The 15146-nt window shown below is 55.9% G+C and overlaps 1 protein-coding gene across 1 annotated transcript; it reads right to left on the reverse strand.

Annotated features, from left to right (window-relative positions):
• Positions 1–5516: 5516 nt before the first annotated feature.
• On the reverse strand, positions 5517–15109 carry CA4 (carbonic anhydrase 4). The gene is made up of 8 exons (XM_090292410.1): positions 14956–15109; positions 10082–10132; positions 8867–9022; positions 8029–8174; positions 7831–7914; positions 7534–7597; positions 7196–7362; positions 5517–6303 (listed from the first exon to the last, which is right to left on the reverse strand). The coding sequence occupies exons 1-8, from the start codon at positions 15011–15013 to the stop codon at positions 6109–6111; spliced, it is 921 nt and encodes a 306-aa protein (XP_090148536.1). The 5' UTR covers positions 15014–15109; the 3' UTR covers positions 5517–6108.
• Positions 15110–15146: the final 37 nt, after the last annotated feature.

Genomic DNA, 15146 nt, shown 5'->3' on the forward strand with positions numbered 1-15146 from the left:
ATGTGAAGAGCCGCAAGAGGGGTAGGGACAGGTCGAGGGAACAGAATGTGTCCTCAGGATCTCTGGGAGGCTTGGTGATTTTTGCAGACAAGCTCCCCTGTAAGTGAGGACTCCCTAGAAGTACTCTGAAGCCAGCAGCACTCAGTTCAAGAGAAGCAGCAAGGACTGCAGGGTTTGTAGGCCACTCGCTGGCTCGTGAGGAGCAAGTTCTTCTACCTTTCTAAGCCTCAGTTTCCTTCAGAAAAATGGCAGAGGATGGTGGTGATCAGAGGGTGGGCTTTAGTATCAAATTGTTTGGTTCCAAATCCTACTACTTGCTAGCCTCAGGTCCCCTGTATTTCATTTCCTCATTGACAGTGGAGAAAATAGAGATGCCAGTCTCAGAAGCATATTCTAAAGACTGAGATAGGAAACAGGTCACATAGTTTAACCTGAGTAAATATACTGTTATTTGTGTAGAGTCAGGACTAGCAATGCCTTCCCCAGGGTTCTCCCAATCCAGTATTGATGGAGAGCCTACTACATGCTCTCTGCTGTCTGGATACTGATGTACCTCGTTCCTGCAGGTTGACTTCCCCAGGAAGCTGATGGAATTTAGCGGGCAGGATGTGTATTAAGGAATGCCCCTGGGACCAACACCGGCGGAATGGGAAGCAGGACTGAAAAGGGGGAGAAGTGGAACAGCCATACAGGCCTAGCATTAACCTCGACTGGCCCTACAGAGAGAGCTGTGAAGCTGGACTGGCCCTTTGGAGTTCCACATGGATCAGTCACTGGCTGGAGGTTGCAGAAGGGAGTGTGACCTTGAGTGATGAGGCTTCCTCTCCGTGGAGAGGCTAACAGCTACAGGCATCTGCTTGGGGACAGCTAGGAACAGCCTTGCTTGAAGGGGGCTCTGAGCTGTGCATCAGTGTCCACCATAAGCAGTAAGCCAAACATGAGAACCCTGCCATCCTGAAGAGGCTGTTCCACCCGGAGCTTACGTTATCAAGCTTGCTGTCAGATTAAATGAAATAATGAGTATCAAGTACCTTATAAAGGGCCTGGCATAACAGAATACATATGTGAGTCATGATCACCGAAGGCAGTAAAAACAGATCAGGGAAATTGCGAGGTGAAAGGGTACCCTGCTGCCTGCTGGTGTCTGCACCCTGCTCTTCCTGCCCTGCACCCTGAGGGGGTCCTGCACCTATCCAGCCTCTCCACAGTCTGTAAATAAAACCCTGGCATTAGGAGCCTTCTCACGCCACCTGGGGCAGCAGCCCGGTGCCATCCAAGGGTTCCCTTCTGCAAGATGGAGCAGCAGGAAAGGAGCCCTGGCGCACCTCCAGCTTGGAGGTGGGAGGCAGGCAGAAACCCAGGGAGCAGGAATGAGATTTCCTGGGCAATGGCCTCTCCCACGTTGTTGGAAAACAGGAGAGACCACAAGCAGAGGGCCTGACCCAGCACCCTCTCTGAGGTCTGCGTCAGAGATTCCCATCCTAGAAGGCAAACCCCATTGCCCAGTTTACTCTTGGGTCCCAGAAGGTGTAGCCAGCTAAAGGGAGATAGCTGAGAGGAGGCAGTGGTGGCAGTCCTGGCTTGTCTTTTGTCCCCCCTTTTCTCTGGGTCTGTTTCCCTGAAGTGAGTGGGATAGGGGTAGGATCACCAGACCTAGTAAATACAAACACTGGACAACCAGTTAAATTTCCATTTCAGATAAACAGCAAATAATGATTTAGTGTAAGTATGCACCATGCAATTTTGGGGATATACTTAACACTAAAAAAGTGTTGTTTATCTGAAAGTCAAATTCATCTGGTAACCTTCGGTGGGTGCTAGGTAGATCATGTGCTAGGTAGGGGAAGACTGCAGCAAATCCAGACAGGACAAGCCTCCTGGCAGACAGCCAGGGACAGAGAGTGGGACCCAGCAGACGGCACATGGGGAATCCTGCAGCTCGTTGGGAAGGGGAACAGCCAGAGCAAAGTGGAAAGGGAAACTGGTCCCCAGCACAAACAATCCCGGCAAGACGGGGACGTGAGAGCTGCAGAGCATCCTGGGCCTCAGCCGGCCCCCTGGCTCCCCACGCTGTGCTGGGTGACCTTAGGCAGCTCTGGGCAAAGGTCAGGCTGGGAGGCCTGCCTCCAGGAGCCGTTCTGTGTATGAGGGGTGGAGTGCTGAGGGGAAGGGTCTGACAAGAGAGGTGGGCTCCACGAGGGGTGTTACAGCTGCTGCTTAGCATGGGAAGGCTGCCACCCCAAATGCGTCCACTACTTACCACAGAGGTGACCTGGAGTATCACTCAGAACTCCAGCCCCCACCCACTGCTGCCTACCATCCCTGGAAGCGGCCAGTTTCTGCCCATCTGTGGGTCCTACCCATCCTTCAGTGCTCTAATAAAAAGAATCACAACGGTAACTACAAATTATTGAATACATGTCCTGGCCAGGCAGCTTATTTCAGCTTTACAGCAACACTATGAGGTAAATGCCGTCAACATCCCCACTTTATAGGTGAGGAAACTGAGGCACCGGTGAATTAAATTTCCAAAGGCACCTCACTAGCTAGTCAGCAGTGGAAGAGCACTCGAACCCAGAAATGTATAGCTCTGGGTCCTGCTCCAGTGTGTCTGTGCGCCCTCACAGCCTGTGTTGCGTGTACCTGGCACCACCGTGCCCTGCGTCTGCTGTTTGGTCAGGAGTCTTGGAGGAAGGGCACAGACTGGGTTTGTTTGCCCTGAATCCTCAGTCCCTGACACAGAGGAAATAACAGTGCTTGTTAAAACACTAAATCTTGTTCCAAAATGTTCCCAGCTCCCTTCCCTGTCCCCTGTCCCTCTTCCTGTCCTCCCAGGCCTTTTAGTAGCCAACACTTGCAATATGAAGAGCCTTTTACGTGTCCAGTCTCAGCTGGGGCTAGGCCTCTTGAGGAAGGAACTGGCTTGTAACTTCGTCTGTCCTGTAGCTCTCCTGCAAAGGAAGCCCCTCCCCGGGCAGGCGCCTGGGCCCTGGGACAAGTCCTTGGTCTCTAGAGGAGATAATGCCTTTATGTCTTCTCAGATAAACAAACAGCTGGCTCGACGTGTGTAATGCAAGGTACAGAGCAGCGCCCCGCCCGCGGACAGAGGCCTGGCCTTCCTCCCTGAGTCACCAGCAGGAGGCCGGGGACAGCTAGGCCCAGCTAGAAGCAAGGCCACCGGCTTCCCTGCCTCTGCCCACCCATCACCTCCATATAAGCACAGAGCCTCAGGTCACAGCACACAGGGATACCAGTCACAAATGCGGTGTCAGTACAGGCGCCCTCTGGAGTTCTGTGGCACGGACGCTTGTGACGCAGGTGCATGTGTGTGCGTGCATGTGTGTAACATCACTGCCACCCATGACCCTGGGCCCCTGTAGGCCCTTATACTCTTCCCTTACCCCTCCCTCGCTTGCCCCTGCACGGTCAGATCAGAGCCACAGGAAGCAGGGCCAGCAAGTGTGGAAACCAAGAGCCAAGGAGGGGAAGTTTATTTTCCAAGAATCATCTAAACACACGGGGAGTATTTTGTTCCCACCCAGATGTCAAATCTAAACAGGGGAGCAGATAGACAGCCTGCTAGGGACACAGAGCAGCCAGTGGAGACAGGGTGGGACAGGGCACTCTGCAGACCCCACCTTGCCCCTCGGATAACTGCCAAAGGAGAAAGCTGGCCACGGGGGCCAAGGAGGGGAAGAGGAGTGACTGGGGGTGGGCTTGGCCCTCTTTCTGAGTAAGGGGGCCACTGGTAGCCCCCTACCGCCTCAGAGAGCTGTGTCAGGAGCCAGCGGGGGTCTGCGCGGAGGAAGTGAATTTACTCAGAAGAGGAGGCTCTCAAGAACACACACAGCGAAAAGGATTGCCCAACAGTCTCAGCCTCCAGGGTGCGGGGGCCAGTGCCTGGGGCGGGGGCGGGGGTGGCTGCACACCCCTGGGGTGACTGGCCAAGAGTGACCTTGCTCTGAGTGGTGTGCTGGCAGCACCTGCTCCAGCCTCCAGGCACAGGGAGGGCAGGTGGAATGCTGGGAGGAGGCTGGAGCCCTGGGCCCTGGACAAGTTGTGCCCATTCTGGCCCCCACTGGCCAGGTTTATTATTATGATCGTGAGGCCAGGGGCATGGGGAAGGGTGGTGTGCCTTCTGCCTGGGGTTGGAGAGGCCAAGGCTCCCATAGTCTCTTGCAAAGAGCTGGGACTTCCTGGTTCTGCTGCCATGTAATTCACTGAATGTTGCCTTGAGGGCAGGGACTGAGTGGGAGGTGGGGGTGTAGATGGGGGAGAGGGGTGGTTGGGACTTAGAGCTCTGAGTGAGGGGAGGGGTGTGCAACTTAGATCTTAGATCCCCAGCAGGCTGTGTGGGAACCAAAGAACAGGTTCAGTGTCCACATACCCCCCGCTGACATTGGCTGCCTGCTGTTGCCATGGTGACAGCACTACCAATCTCCCTCACCCGCCACCCTCAGCTGCATGGTCACCAGTGAAAGGAGGGGTACTTATTCTTGGTCATGAAGGGAAAAAGGGAGGGGGAAGCTCATATGGAGGGGGAGCAGCCCTTTCTCCCTCTTCCCAGGCTTAGCTGGGAGTGGTCAGGGACTCTGAGGGCATCAGGGTGGGAGAAGGCTCAGGGGTCACATCCTCCAACCAGCTCCCCTCCCAAGACCACAGCAAGTCACGGCTTCTCATTCTGGAGAATGGAATCCCTGTGTGCTGCCCACTCCAGACAGTGGAGTCTGTTAGGGAGGTTGTCCTCACACCACCCTGACCCTGGGCCTTGGGGGAGGGGAGTGCTCTCCACCCAGCAAGGCCCATTCTCATCCCCTTCCCCTGTGTCTCAAGGATCATGCTGCCCAAAATTCAGCCCTGTCCTGAATGATGAAGCCTCAGAGCCTGGGGCCCCTCTATCCCTGGCATTGGGGGCCTGGCTTGGCTTGGGACCCCCCCAGTGGAGCCTTTATTTCCTTCTCCCTTGGTTTTCCAGCCCTCTCCTCCTTACCCCTCCCCTCCTCGTCTCACTCCCTCTTGGGCCTCAGAGGGAAGAGTCATCAGAGACACACCGGAGGGGCAGGGGGAGTGGCGCTGGGGGGAGCTTCACTGCCAGCTCTCAAGGGCATGGGCCAGAGAGCCTCCAATTCACCTCTTCCTCTCACATCCCGTTTCTGACCCATCAGCAACTAGGCCACTGTAGCAGCCTCCTAACTGCTCCCCTGCAGCCCCTGCCCCACAAAGCAAAGACCCTCTGGGGGCTCCCAGTGTCTCATGCTCAAAACCAGCATCCTTACAAGATCCTACTGCAAGGCCCCCTCTCACCCCCACACACTGCCTCTACCCTCCCCCCTCCCTCCTCCTCCACTTCCTCCTCCTCCTCTTCCTCCTCCTCCTCCAGCCTGAACACTGGCTGGCTCCAGATGGCCTCCTCCCAGGCCTCCTTCAAGTCTTCCGGATGTCCCATCTCGTTGATGCCTTCCCTGCCCACCTTCCCTTCCTGAGTTTTCTCCATAGCACGTAACTGATGCCTGATACATTGTACAATGTGTTTATTTTATTTATGGTGTCTCCTACTAGACTGTGAACTTCAGGAGGGCAGGCATTTTTGTCACATTTCCAGTGTCCAGAACATAGACACTCAAGCAATATTTCAGCAAATAAAGGAACACACGTTGTCCAGGCTGTACCCACATATACCCCGCACTGTCCACCCCTAGTCCAGAGGAGAAAGCGCTCTCTAGTGTCTCAATTGACTCTGCCATGGCCTCTCTGTGTGGCCTCCACCTAGCCTCTCTCCTTTCGCTGCACTGGAGCTCCAAGGTGCCTTCTGCATCTCTCCAAGTGGGGTGCAGACTGGGAGTTCACAAAGGTGGGGGCAGATAACTTGTAGTCCCTGTTCCAAAGGAATCTCCGGGCCTTAAGGGCCCTACCCTGGAACTGGGGTAGGTTGAGGGAAACAAGGCAGGGGTAGTTGTGGTAACTAACAACAGACCTGGAAAAGGTTTCTCCAAAAATATATCCATATTTTCATCATCACCAGAGTCCGTCCCACCTGGGAAGCCTGAGGAGGGAGGCCCAAGCCCTCTCAGGGCTGATATCAGAAGTTAAGTACCCAGAAGTGAGTCATCATCGGAGGAAGCCAGCCAGCAGGAAGGTGAGTGTGGGGGCCAGCAGAGCAGGCAGCGGCAGAGGCAGCAGCCGGCCTGCAGCCCAGGACCTGAGCACAACGCGCTGCCCCCGGCGTTGCAGGGGCCTGACGTTGTCCTTCATGTTCAGTTTCTGCTCGTTGTCGTAGTACAGCTTCTCAGAGAATGCAAGGATCTACAGAAGAACAGGGCTCAGCTAGGATGGGGACAGGTGGAGCGGTACCCCCTGCTGTGTGACCCCAGGCCAGTCACCTTGCCTCTCTAACCCCTCATTGGTGAAGGGGCTCAGAATCCCTACCTCTCAGGTTCAGTGCAGATGAAAAGAATAAGAGACGTATAGGGCTGGGCCTTGGTGGGCGCTCAAGTCCCATGAGCTTCCCTCAACCAAGTGGACAGCTTTGGGGGCCTATGATTACAACCACTATTACCGCCGTTACTAAAGAACAGCAGTCCTCAAACTTGAGCATGCGTTAGTGTCACCTGGGGGACTTTGGGGGCCCCAGATTGCCAGGCCCCACCCCCAGTATTTCTGATTCAGTAGGTCTGGGGTGAGGCCGAAGAATTTGAATGTCCAGCAAATTCCCAAATAATGTGGATGCCACTGTCCTGAAACAGAAGACCACGAGGGCAGGGACTGAGGCCTTTTTGACTCAGCGGTATCCTGAGTCCTCGTGTGTGAGGAGTAAATGCCCTGTTTCCCTACGGTAGCTACACTGACCCTCTCTGCTGCTCCTGGCCAGCCTGAGCCCTCCATGCAGGTGCCTCCCCCCAGCACACAAGCCCCCTGCCCTCAGCTGGCCAACTCCCACCTACTTTTCAGGGTACAGCCTGGAAGCCCTTTCCTGACACCCCTGCCTCGGCCTCCCCTCCAGCCTTTAACCCCAAGATGCGACAGCTGGGACCCTTCTTGTCTGTCTCCTGCAGGGAGTGTCTGTGGGTTTAACCAATAGGCCCTCAGCTCCCTGGGGTGCCCCACCCCAGCCCAGGAGGCCTCTGGGGGGTCCAGAAGGATGGTTTCTAGGGAACTGGGAGATGGGAGGCTGCGGCCTCAGCCGGGCCCTGTGTACCTGGTCCTGGTGGAGCTCAATGGGGTCCTCAAACACAGTCCAGACAACCTTTTTCTCACAGCCTGGCGTGGTGAGTGAGCCCAGGTAGCGGAAGTAGTGCCTCCGTTTCTCCTCCTCAGGGAGCAGGTCTAACAGGCTGATGCTCGTTTGCATTGTGGTGGTCATTGCTGGTGGGGGTGATGAAGGGCACCGTCAGTGTGTAGGGGAAGAGGGCGATCTCTTGAGACACGGGTCCCCCCTCACACACCTCACTCTGAGAGCCGACCCCCCCTCCTTGTAGGAAGAAGTCTCCACCCCTCCCATCACCCCCAGGCCTCCTCCTGGTCATCCTGACTCACTGGGTCGGGGGACTGCAGACAGTGCCTCCACCAGTGGCTGGAAGCCATCATTCTTGGATCCAGCCTGAAACAGGAGAGAAGGAGGCTGAGAGGGGCTTTGTGGGGAGTGGGTGGTGACCACCCATTCTCAGCTTCTGGGATTGAGACCCTGAGAGGCTCTGAGGTCCCCATCTGGGGGTGTACAAGTCACTGAGAAACAGAAGTCGGGGCCTCCCCAAGCCCTTCCTGTTGTGCTGGAATCCCAGGTCTCTGGATATTAAGAAGAAGCCCCTCAGACCCTGGGGATGGGGGTCCTACCTTCACCAGGAAGGCCAGCACTGCAATGTCGTCTTTGGTGTCCTGGGCCTCTTTCAGATTCTCTTTCTCGTGTACTATGTGCATCTGGTGAGAGGTGAGAGAGATGGAGAGAAAACTTAGGGGCTGGACCGCCCTGCTTGCCTAAGGCAGGTACATTCCAAGCTGGTCAAGGCACTAACCCAGGACGGGGTCCCTCACCTCCATGGCAAAGCGCTCCCCATCGAGGCTGTGCTCCGAGCCTGCATCCAGCTCCGTGGACCAGTGCAGATGTAGCTGCTTGGCCCGGTACCGGGCGGCCAGTCCTCCTCCAGCAATTGTGGCCTCGTTCCCCAGCAACACCATCACTGAAGGGCACAGGAGGGGGCAGAGTTCTCGAACCAACCTCCCCTAGCCTCTTCCAGATGCTCTTCCCAGCTCCACCCAGGCAAGACCTCTCCGACCTCCCACCCTTCATGGGCTGTGGGCCTGGGGCTGGAGGGAGGGGACAGGATGGGCGGTACAGCCCCAGACCCTCCCCTGGCCCCTTCCTGGCCTGGCCACCTGCCTCCTCCTGCACATCCCCCACTGCCCTCCCCAAACATGAAACTCGGTAGGTCCCTCCCTTGCTCCACCCCCTCTCTGTGGTGCACTGGCGTCCTCAGGGGAATGTCCAACCCCCTAGCCCTCAGTGACCTGCCCCTGGGCCCAGCCGACCCTGGGCTGGCTTGGCCCCTCCCAGCTTCACTCTGTCCTCCATGCACACAGTTCCCTGAACACCCCAAACTGTTCCATGCCCCCACACCTTTGCACATGTTGTTCCTTCATCCTAGGATGTCCAGACTGATCTGATGAAAGGACTGCAAATCCTGCTGGCGTGTTCTCTGCTTTCTGAAGCCCTTCCTCTCTCCTCGTCCTCCCCGCACTGAGCTCTCCAGCTTCTCCCCAGCAAAGGTATACCCAGGCCTGTGTGCTCTCCTAGACCTCAGGGAACTCAGGGGTCCCCGGACCAGGTGCCCATGCCTGCCTGGGTCTTCCATCCAGTCCACCTGGGACCCACCTGTGTGCCCGTTGTTTTCAATGGTCCACTTCTGCTTCTTGTCATAGCCGGAGAAGGAGAAAGGTCCCAGGGTTTTGTTCACCCGGGCCTTGGTGGTAACGATGTTGATGGGGGACTGGTGGTCCTTCTGGCAGTCTCCACCCCACTGGTCTGGCCCTGAGCAGGGAGAGGAGACAGGCTGAGTCAAGGGTACCTGACACCAAGGTGCAGCCTCATCCACTCCACGGAGGTCAGATGCAAACACCCAGCTCACAGGCGGCAAGGTCTTGGGATGACTGGCAGGCTGTGTTGCAGGGGTCTTCCTGCTCACACACACACACATGTGCTCATGCAAAAAGAGCAAGTCTGGCAGTGATGGCGAGGTGGGAATAGGGTGCCTAGTTGGTGGCTGTGAGCTCTGGGGGAGGGGACAACCTCATGGTGCTGAGCTGTGAAGGGAGAAATGCGGTGATAACTGCTGCACCACCTGTGTGATGCAGTTCCAAGGAGGTGAGCGGGAGGGCGCTGGGAAGGCGTGGAGTGGGGCCCCCGAGGAAGGGTTGCTTAGGAAAGGACACTGGACACTCAGCATTGTCTGAGGCTGGAGCGGGGAAGTAACCCCTGGGGGAGCCCAGGCGAGGCTTGGGGGTGGGACAGCACTGTGCAATCACTGAACAGCAGAGCCAGGAAGAAAGCAGGCTTCCCAGAAATTGGGAAATTGGTCAGCATTTGAATAGAAAGTGCAAAGGATCACCTCCTAGGTTCACCTGCACTGGGACAGAACCAAGTCTCCTTTTACTTTGTATGTACCCCGACCAGAGATTGAACCCACAACCTAAACATGTGTCCTGATCGGGAATAGAACCCAAGACCTTTCAGTCCACAGGATGATGCTTCAACCAACTGAGCCACACCAACCAGGGCCCAATTCTCTATTTCATTATAAGAAAAAGCAAAATGTATCTCACCATCTGACGCTGCTGGTGACATTTCATAGAGGACTCACCCTCTCAGTGATAGTGATGGGGGGTGTCAGGGAAGGCTCAGATCACTCCACATTCCCTGTCCCCTGAGCACCAGGAGTGTGTGTGTGTGTGTGTGTGTGTGTGTGTGTGTGTGTTAAGAGCTGATGTGACTGGGACACACCGTTATCCTCCATCCTTCCCACCCTCCTAGTGTCTCCATTTCAACCTGGATGGCCCTGCCAGGCAGAACAACCAGGCTCGCTGCACTTACCCAAGCAGTTGTGGAAGGCCTTGGCTTGAATCTCGTAGCACCAGTGCGACTCTGGAGCAGAGAGAAGGAGGATGTGAGGCCTGTGCGTACACATGTCAGTGCATCTATGCACACATACGTCTCCATGAGCACACATGAACTGTGCACACAAGCCACACTAGGTGTGTGTGTGTGTGTGTGTGTGTGTGTGTGTGTACACAGTAGGTCAGAGGCTATGACACTCCCTGAAGTCAGAGACCCCCAGGGGTTGGGGTGGGGTGTTCCTGTGGTCTGGGAGAGGATGCTTAAGAAGACCATGTGGGTGCGGGGGGAGAAGGCAGCACAAGCAGGCAGGCCGCAGAAGTCCCTGGCCTGTGACTCACCTACTGGTCTTCCCGCCCAGCGCACTGATCCTCATGCAGGGCAAAACGGCCACCAGCCCTTGAGGGGGCTCCTCCAAGGCCACTCCACACTCTCTGTTTGTTGCTCATCAGCCTCCCCCTCCCTCCTCCAACCCAGACCTGGAAGGGAGGCTCTGGTGAGAGGGGAGGAGGAGAAGGATTCCGGCCTGGCCTCCAACAGAGCCTGGTTCAGCATGGCTGAACCGAGGGTGGCAGGGGGGGGGGTGGCAGTGTGTGATGGAAACCTGGCTGGCCCCACCCTCTTGTGTTATTAAGACCCATTCTTGACTAAACTTTCCCAGCCCCACAGCAAGGAAGACAGCCAAGTCTTTTCCCCGGTCCCACCACCCCACAGTCCTGGTGTTTGGGACTAGACAGACTCAGGTTCAAATCCTGGCTCTGCCTCAGGGTAGAACCAGCACCTCTGAAAACAAGGCTGCACCATAAACGTGTCACACAAATGCAAGATGTTAACAATGAGGGAGACAGGGCAGGGGCAGAGGGGGACACAGGAGCCCTCTGCTTTCCACTCAGCTTTTCTGTAAATCTAAACCTGCTCTAATGAAAGTCTATTGATATTCTTTTTTAAAGGCCAGAGAAGCAGGGTGGACAAAGCATTTGACCCAGAGCTGGAATTCTGGCCAAGTCCCTTAATCTCTCTAAGCCTCAGTTTTATCATCTGTAAAATGGTACTAATAGCACCCACCTCATTTGAAGACATGGGGAAGACCCAATGAGATGTAGGGAGTGTTCCAGGCAGCCTGGAACTTAGTCAAGTCCCTGATGAGCCCTTCCCTTCCCGCTGCCTCGCTCTCTCTGCTCTCCCACCAGTGCACAGATGGCCAAAGTTAAGTTGGAAAGAATTCAGGGATGAGGAAATTCCTAAGAAAAGCACAGCTTCCCACTCAGCCTGAGCTCAGGCCTCTGAGCACACGTGCCTTCCCCCGACATTCATGCCTGGACTGCCCCCATCTGACGATACCTCCTCTGGTGTCCCTGTAATGGGGACAGGGCGGGGAGGGAACCATGAGAATGAGAAGGTCAGGACCTTAGTAGGGAGTGGGAGGAAGGCCAGGAGTGAGCACCCACAGAAAGCTGGGCACCCTCTTGCTCTGAGCCCCTTAGGGCCACTTTGGGTGCTTGAATTTCTCAGCGCTGGATCCAAATGCTTCACCTAACCTGCTGGCACAGACTTTCAGAGATGGACAGTCCCTGAGTGTCTTCCCCACAGCAGCCCATCCCCCTGGACAGGGCTCTGCTACCTCTAGGAGCTGCTGCATCTGGAAACCACCATATGGGTCCATTCTGCCAGGGACAGCGGCCACTTCCTCTGCAGGTGGAAGGAGCTCTGAAGCTGGAGCCTGTCCACCCGGCTTACAGTCCTAGCTCTGCCCTTGCACAGCCACTGGCTTTTCTGAGCCCCACATTCTCCCTCGGGCAGGAGCTGGTGCGTGAGAAGACAATGGACGGAGGCCCTCTGTACTGTGCAAGGCCCCTTGTTATGACCCTCCTGCGTCTTCCCCTCTCAGAGGCCCGGAAGGAAGAAGGGGCCTCCAAGGTCAGGCTGGATTGGAGGCCTACGGGAAGGCCGCTGCAGGGGAAGCCTTACTTAAACCAGAGTCCTGGGGAGCCAGCTCTGAAGGGTGTAACCCCCGCTGAACCTCCCTGGGGATTATTTAGTTCAGGCTGAGCTTTTCTTAGGAATGTACTCTTCCCTGCCAGCTATGGCCCCTGGATTTGTAATGGTAACCTCTGATCCACTGCCGTAATCATAGAGACTTTTGACCTGCTTGGCCGAATGCTCTTGTAACTACCCTCTTCAGGAGGCAGGGTACACAACGATGATGAGGCCAAGGCCAGGGGTCAGGTCAGTCTGTGGACTGAGGGTAGGGGGCTGGCTTCCGGGCAAGAGGTGGCAGGTCACACCCCAGCTCAGGTTCCTGTGATCATTCATGAGAGGGCTGCCCTTGCAGGTGATTACCAGCCCTGTCTCAGGCCACCTCCATGATGGCCTGGGAGGAAGAGGGGCTCCAAGCTCCAGGTGCCACCTAGTCTACCTGCCCCAACCAGAATTGGAGTGAGAGACCTAACAAGCATTGCCGATCACCCAGGCACTGTTCCCCACCCTTGACTTTCCTTCCAACCCCCCTTTTTAGAGATGACCGAAGAATCTCTTTTGGATGGACCTTGCTCACCTCACCCTCCCACTCTGGGGGCAGGAAAAAATCCCGAAAACCAGCTCAGCAAAAGCCAAGTATGTCCTGGGCAAAGTCTCAGCAAGTCCTGGCCAGGAGTCTTAGACTCTGAAGGGGCCCAATATCCTCTCCCCTCCTCTCTCCATGGCAGCAGATGCTCTGGGGACCTCAATGGGCAGCCCAGCCATTCTCCAGCCTCAGTTTCCCTGGTTGGCTGGCCCCAGGCCAGTAGTAGAGCCATTACAGCCATCATGCATAAAATGCCTGCCATGTGTCACAAAGGCATCACTAAGCCCTTACACCCACTATCTTATGTGAATCCTTAAAACAACACCTGAAGTTAATTACTATCCCTGTTTTGTAAATGGGAAAACTGAGAGTGACTTAGCTAAGGCCACACAGCTACAAAGCAGCCAAATTAACTGCAAAGCATTTCTCTTTCTACTAAGCCCAGATGCTTAAGTAGGTCTCAAATGTCCAACTATAAATACAGATGTTCACATCCTACTGTGAGAGAGGAAGAAACTTCCCTCTGCCCTTCTAAAATCTTTGGGCTGTTTAATAATCAGATAGACATGAGACAGATTAACAAGAGAAAATGACCACATTTAATTACATATGTATGGGTAGGAACCCCACATACATGAGAGGTCAGAGAGAGAAAGGGAAAATGAAGTATACATATAGCATTCTGAGCTAAGGATGGGGTAAGGCGCCTTGGTGTTTCAGATGGGAGGAAGTTCATTCACAAAACAGCAAGAGCAGGTGTTTAGTAATTAGAAGTTTGCCCCCACATCCCCAACCCCCACCCCCACCCCTGGCTGGTGCAGCTCAGTGGATTGAGCGTCAGCCTGTGAACTTAAATGTCGCTGGTTCGATTTGAAGTCAGGGCACATGCCTGGGTTGCTGGCCTGCGGGCCAGGTCCCCAGCTGGGGACGTGTGAGAGACAACCAATCGATGTTTCTCTTGCACGTTGATGTTTCTCTCCCTTTCTCCCTTCCTTCCCCTCTCTTTAAAAATAAATTAAAATAAAATCTTTAAAGAAGTTTGCCCTTCCTTGTAGATAGGTCATAAAAAGTTAATCCTGGTAAAACTTCTTATTGGCAAGGCCCCCAATTTAAATTCTTTAAGGGAGAGGAAAAGTTTCTCGATTGCCTTCAGCTCAAAATAATTCACAAGCCAAAGTGGCACATTTGGGGAGGCCTGTTCTGAACCCCTTCATTTCTTTTTCTCTTTCCTCCTCTCCTGAGAGTTGCTGCAAAGATGCCCCTCACCGGGTCCTCCCCCCTCCCACCCCGCCAGCTAAGTCTCTCCTGCAATCACCACCCACTCTTTCCTCTGCTGCTGAGGTCCCCTCACCACTCACTCCTTGACCTCAATCGGGAGCATCTAGCTTTGGATAAGAGTTTTGGTCAGATGGACCCCAAGGGCCATGGGAAGGGTAGCTGAGCTGGGGACTGGCGGGTAGGGGTTTCCTGTGACGGCGATGGGCCCCTGGTGAGATCGCAGAAAAGGTGCTCCCGGGATCCCTGTGCCCAGCCGCTGGAAAGCACTTTCAGTTCCTTATCAAATATTAACACGTCTCTCCTGCTACCTCCCACCTAGGAGAATAATTAAGAGCTTGGCCTCACCACTAATCTTTAAACGAAAATCATGCTGGCCGGAAAGACCGGCTCAACCAGGGACCTTGGGTTGAGTCGGGCTCCCAGTAAAGCTCTGGGGGCTAGCGGGAAGGTGAAGGGAGGTGGCAGCCCCCGGGACAAGGAACCCAGGCTGGGAAGCGGGGATGCCAGGGCCCCACCACACCTAATGTGTTGCCCTTGCTCTGGTTGGAGGCGAGGGGTCAGTCATCCAGTACCAGCCTCAACCAGGTGGACAGCGACCCACGGACAAATTGGGGAGGACCAAAAACCGCGCGAGACGCCAGAAAGGACGAGAAACGGAGGCGTGCGTCGGGGCGGTCAGAGAAGCATCCTTCTCACGGACTCGCACGCTCGTCTTGCCGAGGTTCGCCGCGCACATTTGTGCACACGCTTTCCACGCACTGCACGTGGCCGTTCGTGTGCTCACGCGAGCTCGCTCACGCCCCGTACGCCCGCAGCCTTGCGGCTCCCGGCGCATACGCAGCCCCGGACAGGAGCGCACTCACCCCTAGACAGGCGCGCAGCGGGCGCGCAGCCGGAGCGCACTGGTGACCGGTGGGTGCAGCCTGGGTGGGGGCCCGGGTGGGGGGGTCCCGGGGCTGGGGGCGTAGAGCGGGCCACCCGAGGGGCAGGGGGCCGAAGCCCAGGCGTTCACCTGCGCTGGCCAAGGACGGGTAGGCGACGAGGACCAGGAGCGCCAGCAGCAGCCGCATCCTGCGCAGGAGCAAAGACGTCGCCAAGCCAGGGGTCGGACACCGAGGAGGCTGCCAGGGGTGCTGCGATCATGCCGCTCAAGGTTTTATAGCGGAGCCGCGACGGGAGGGAGCCCCGACCGCAGGACGCGGG

Source organism: Furipterus horrens, unplaced genomic scaffold (genome assembly GCF_987537825.1).
Source record: "Furipterus horrens unplaced genomic scaffold, mFurHor1.1.pri manual_scaffold_11, whole genome shotgun sequence".
NCBI lineage: Eukaryota > Metazoa > Chordata > Mammalia > Chiroptera > Furipteridae > Furipterus > Furipterus horrens.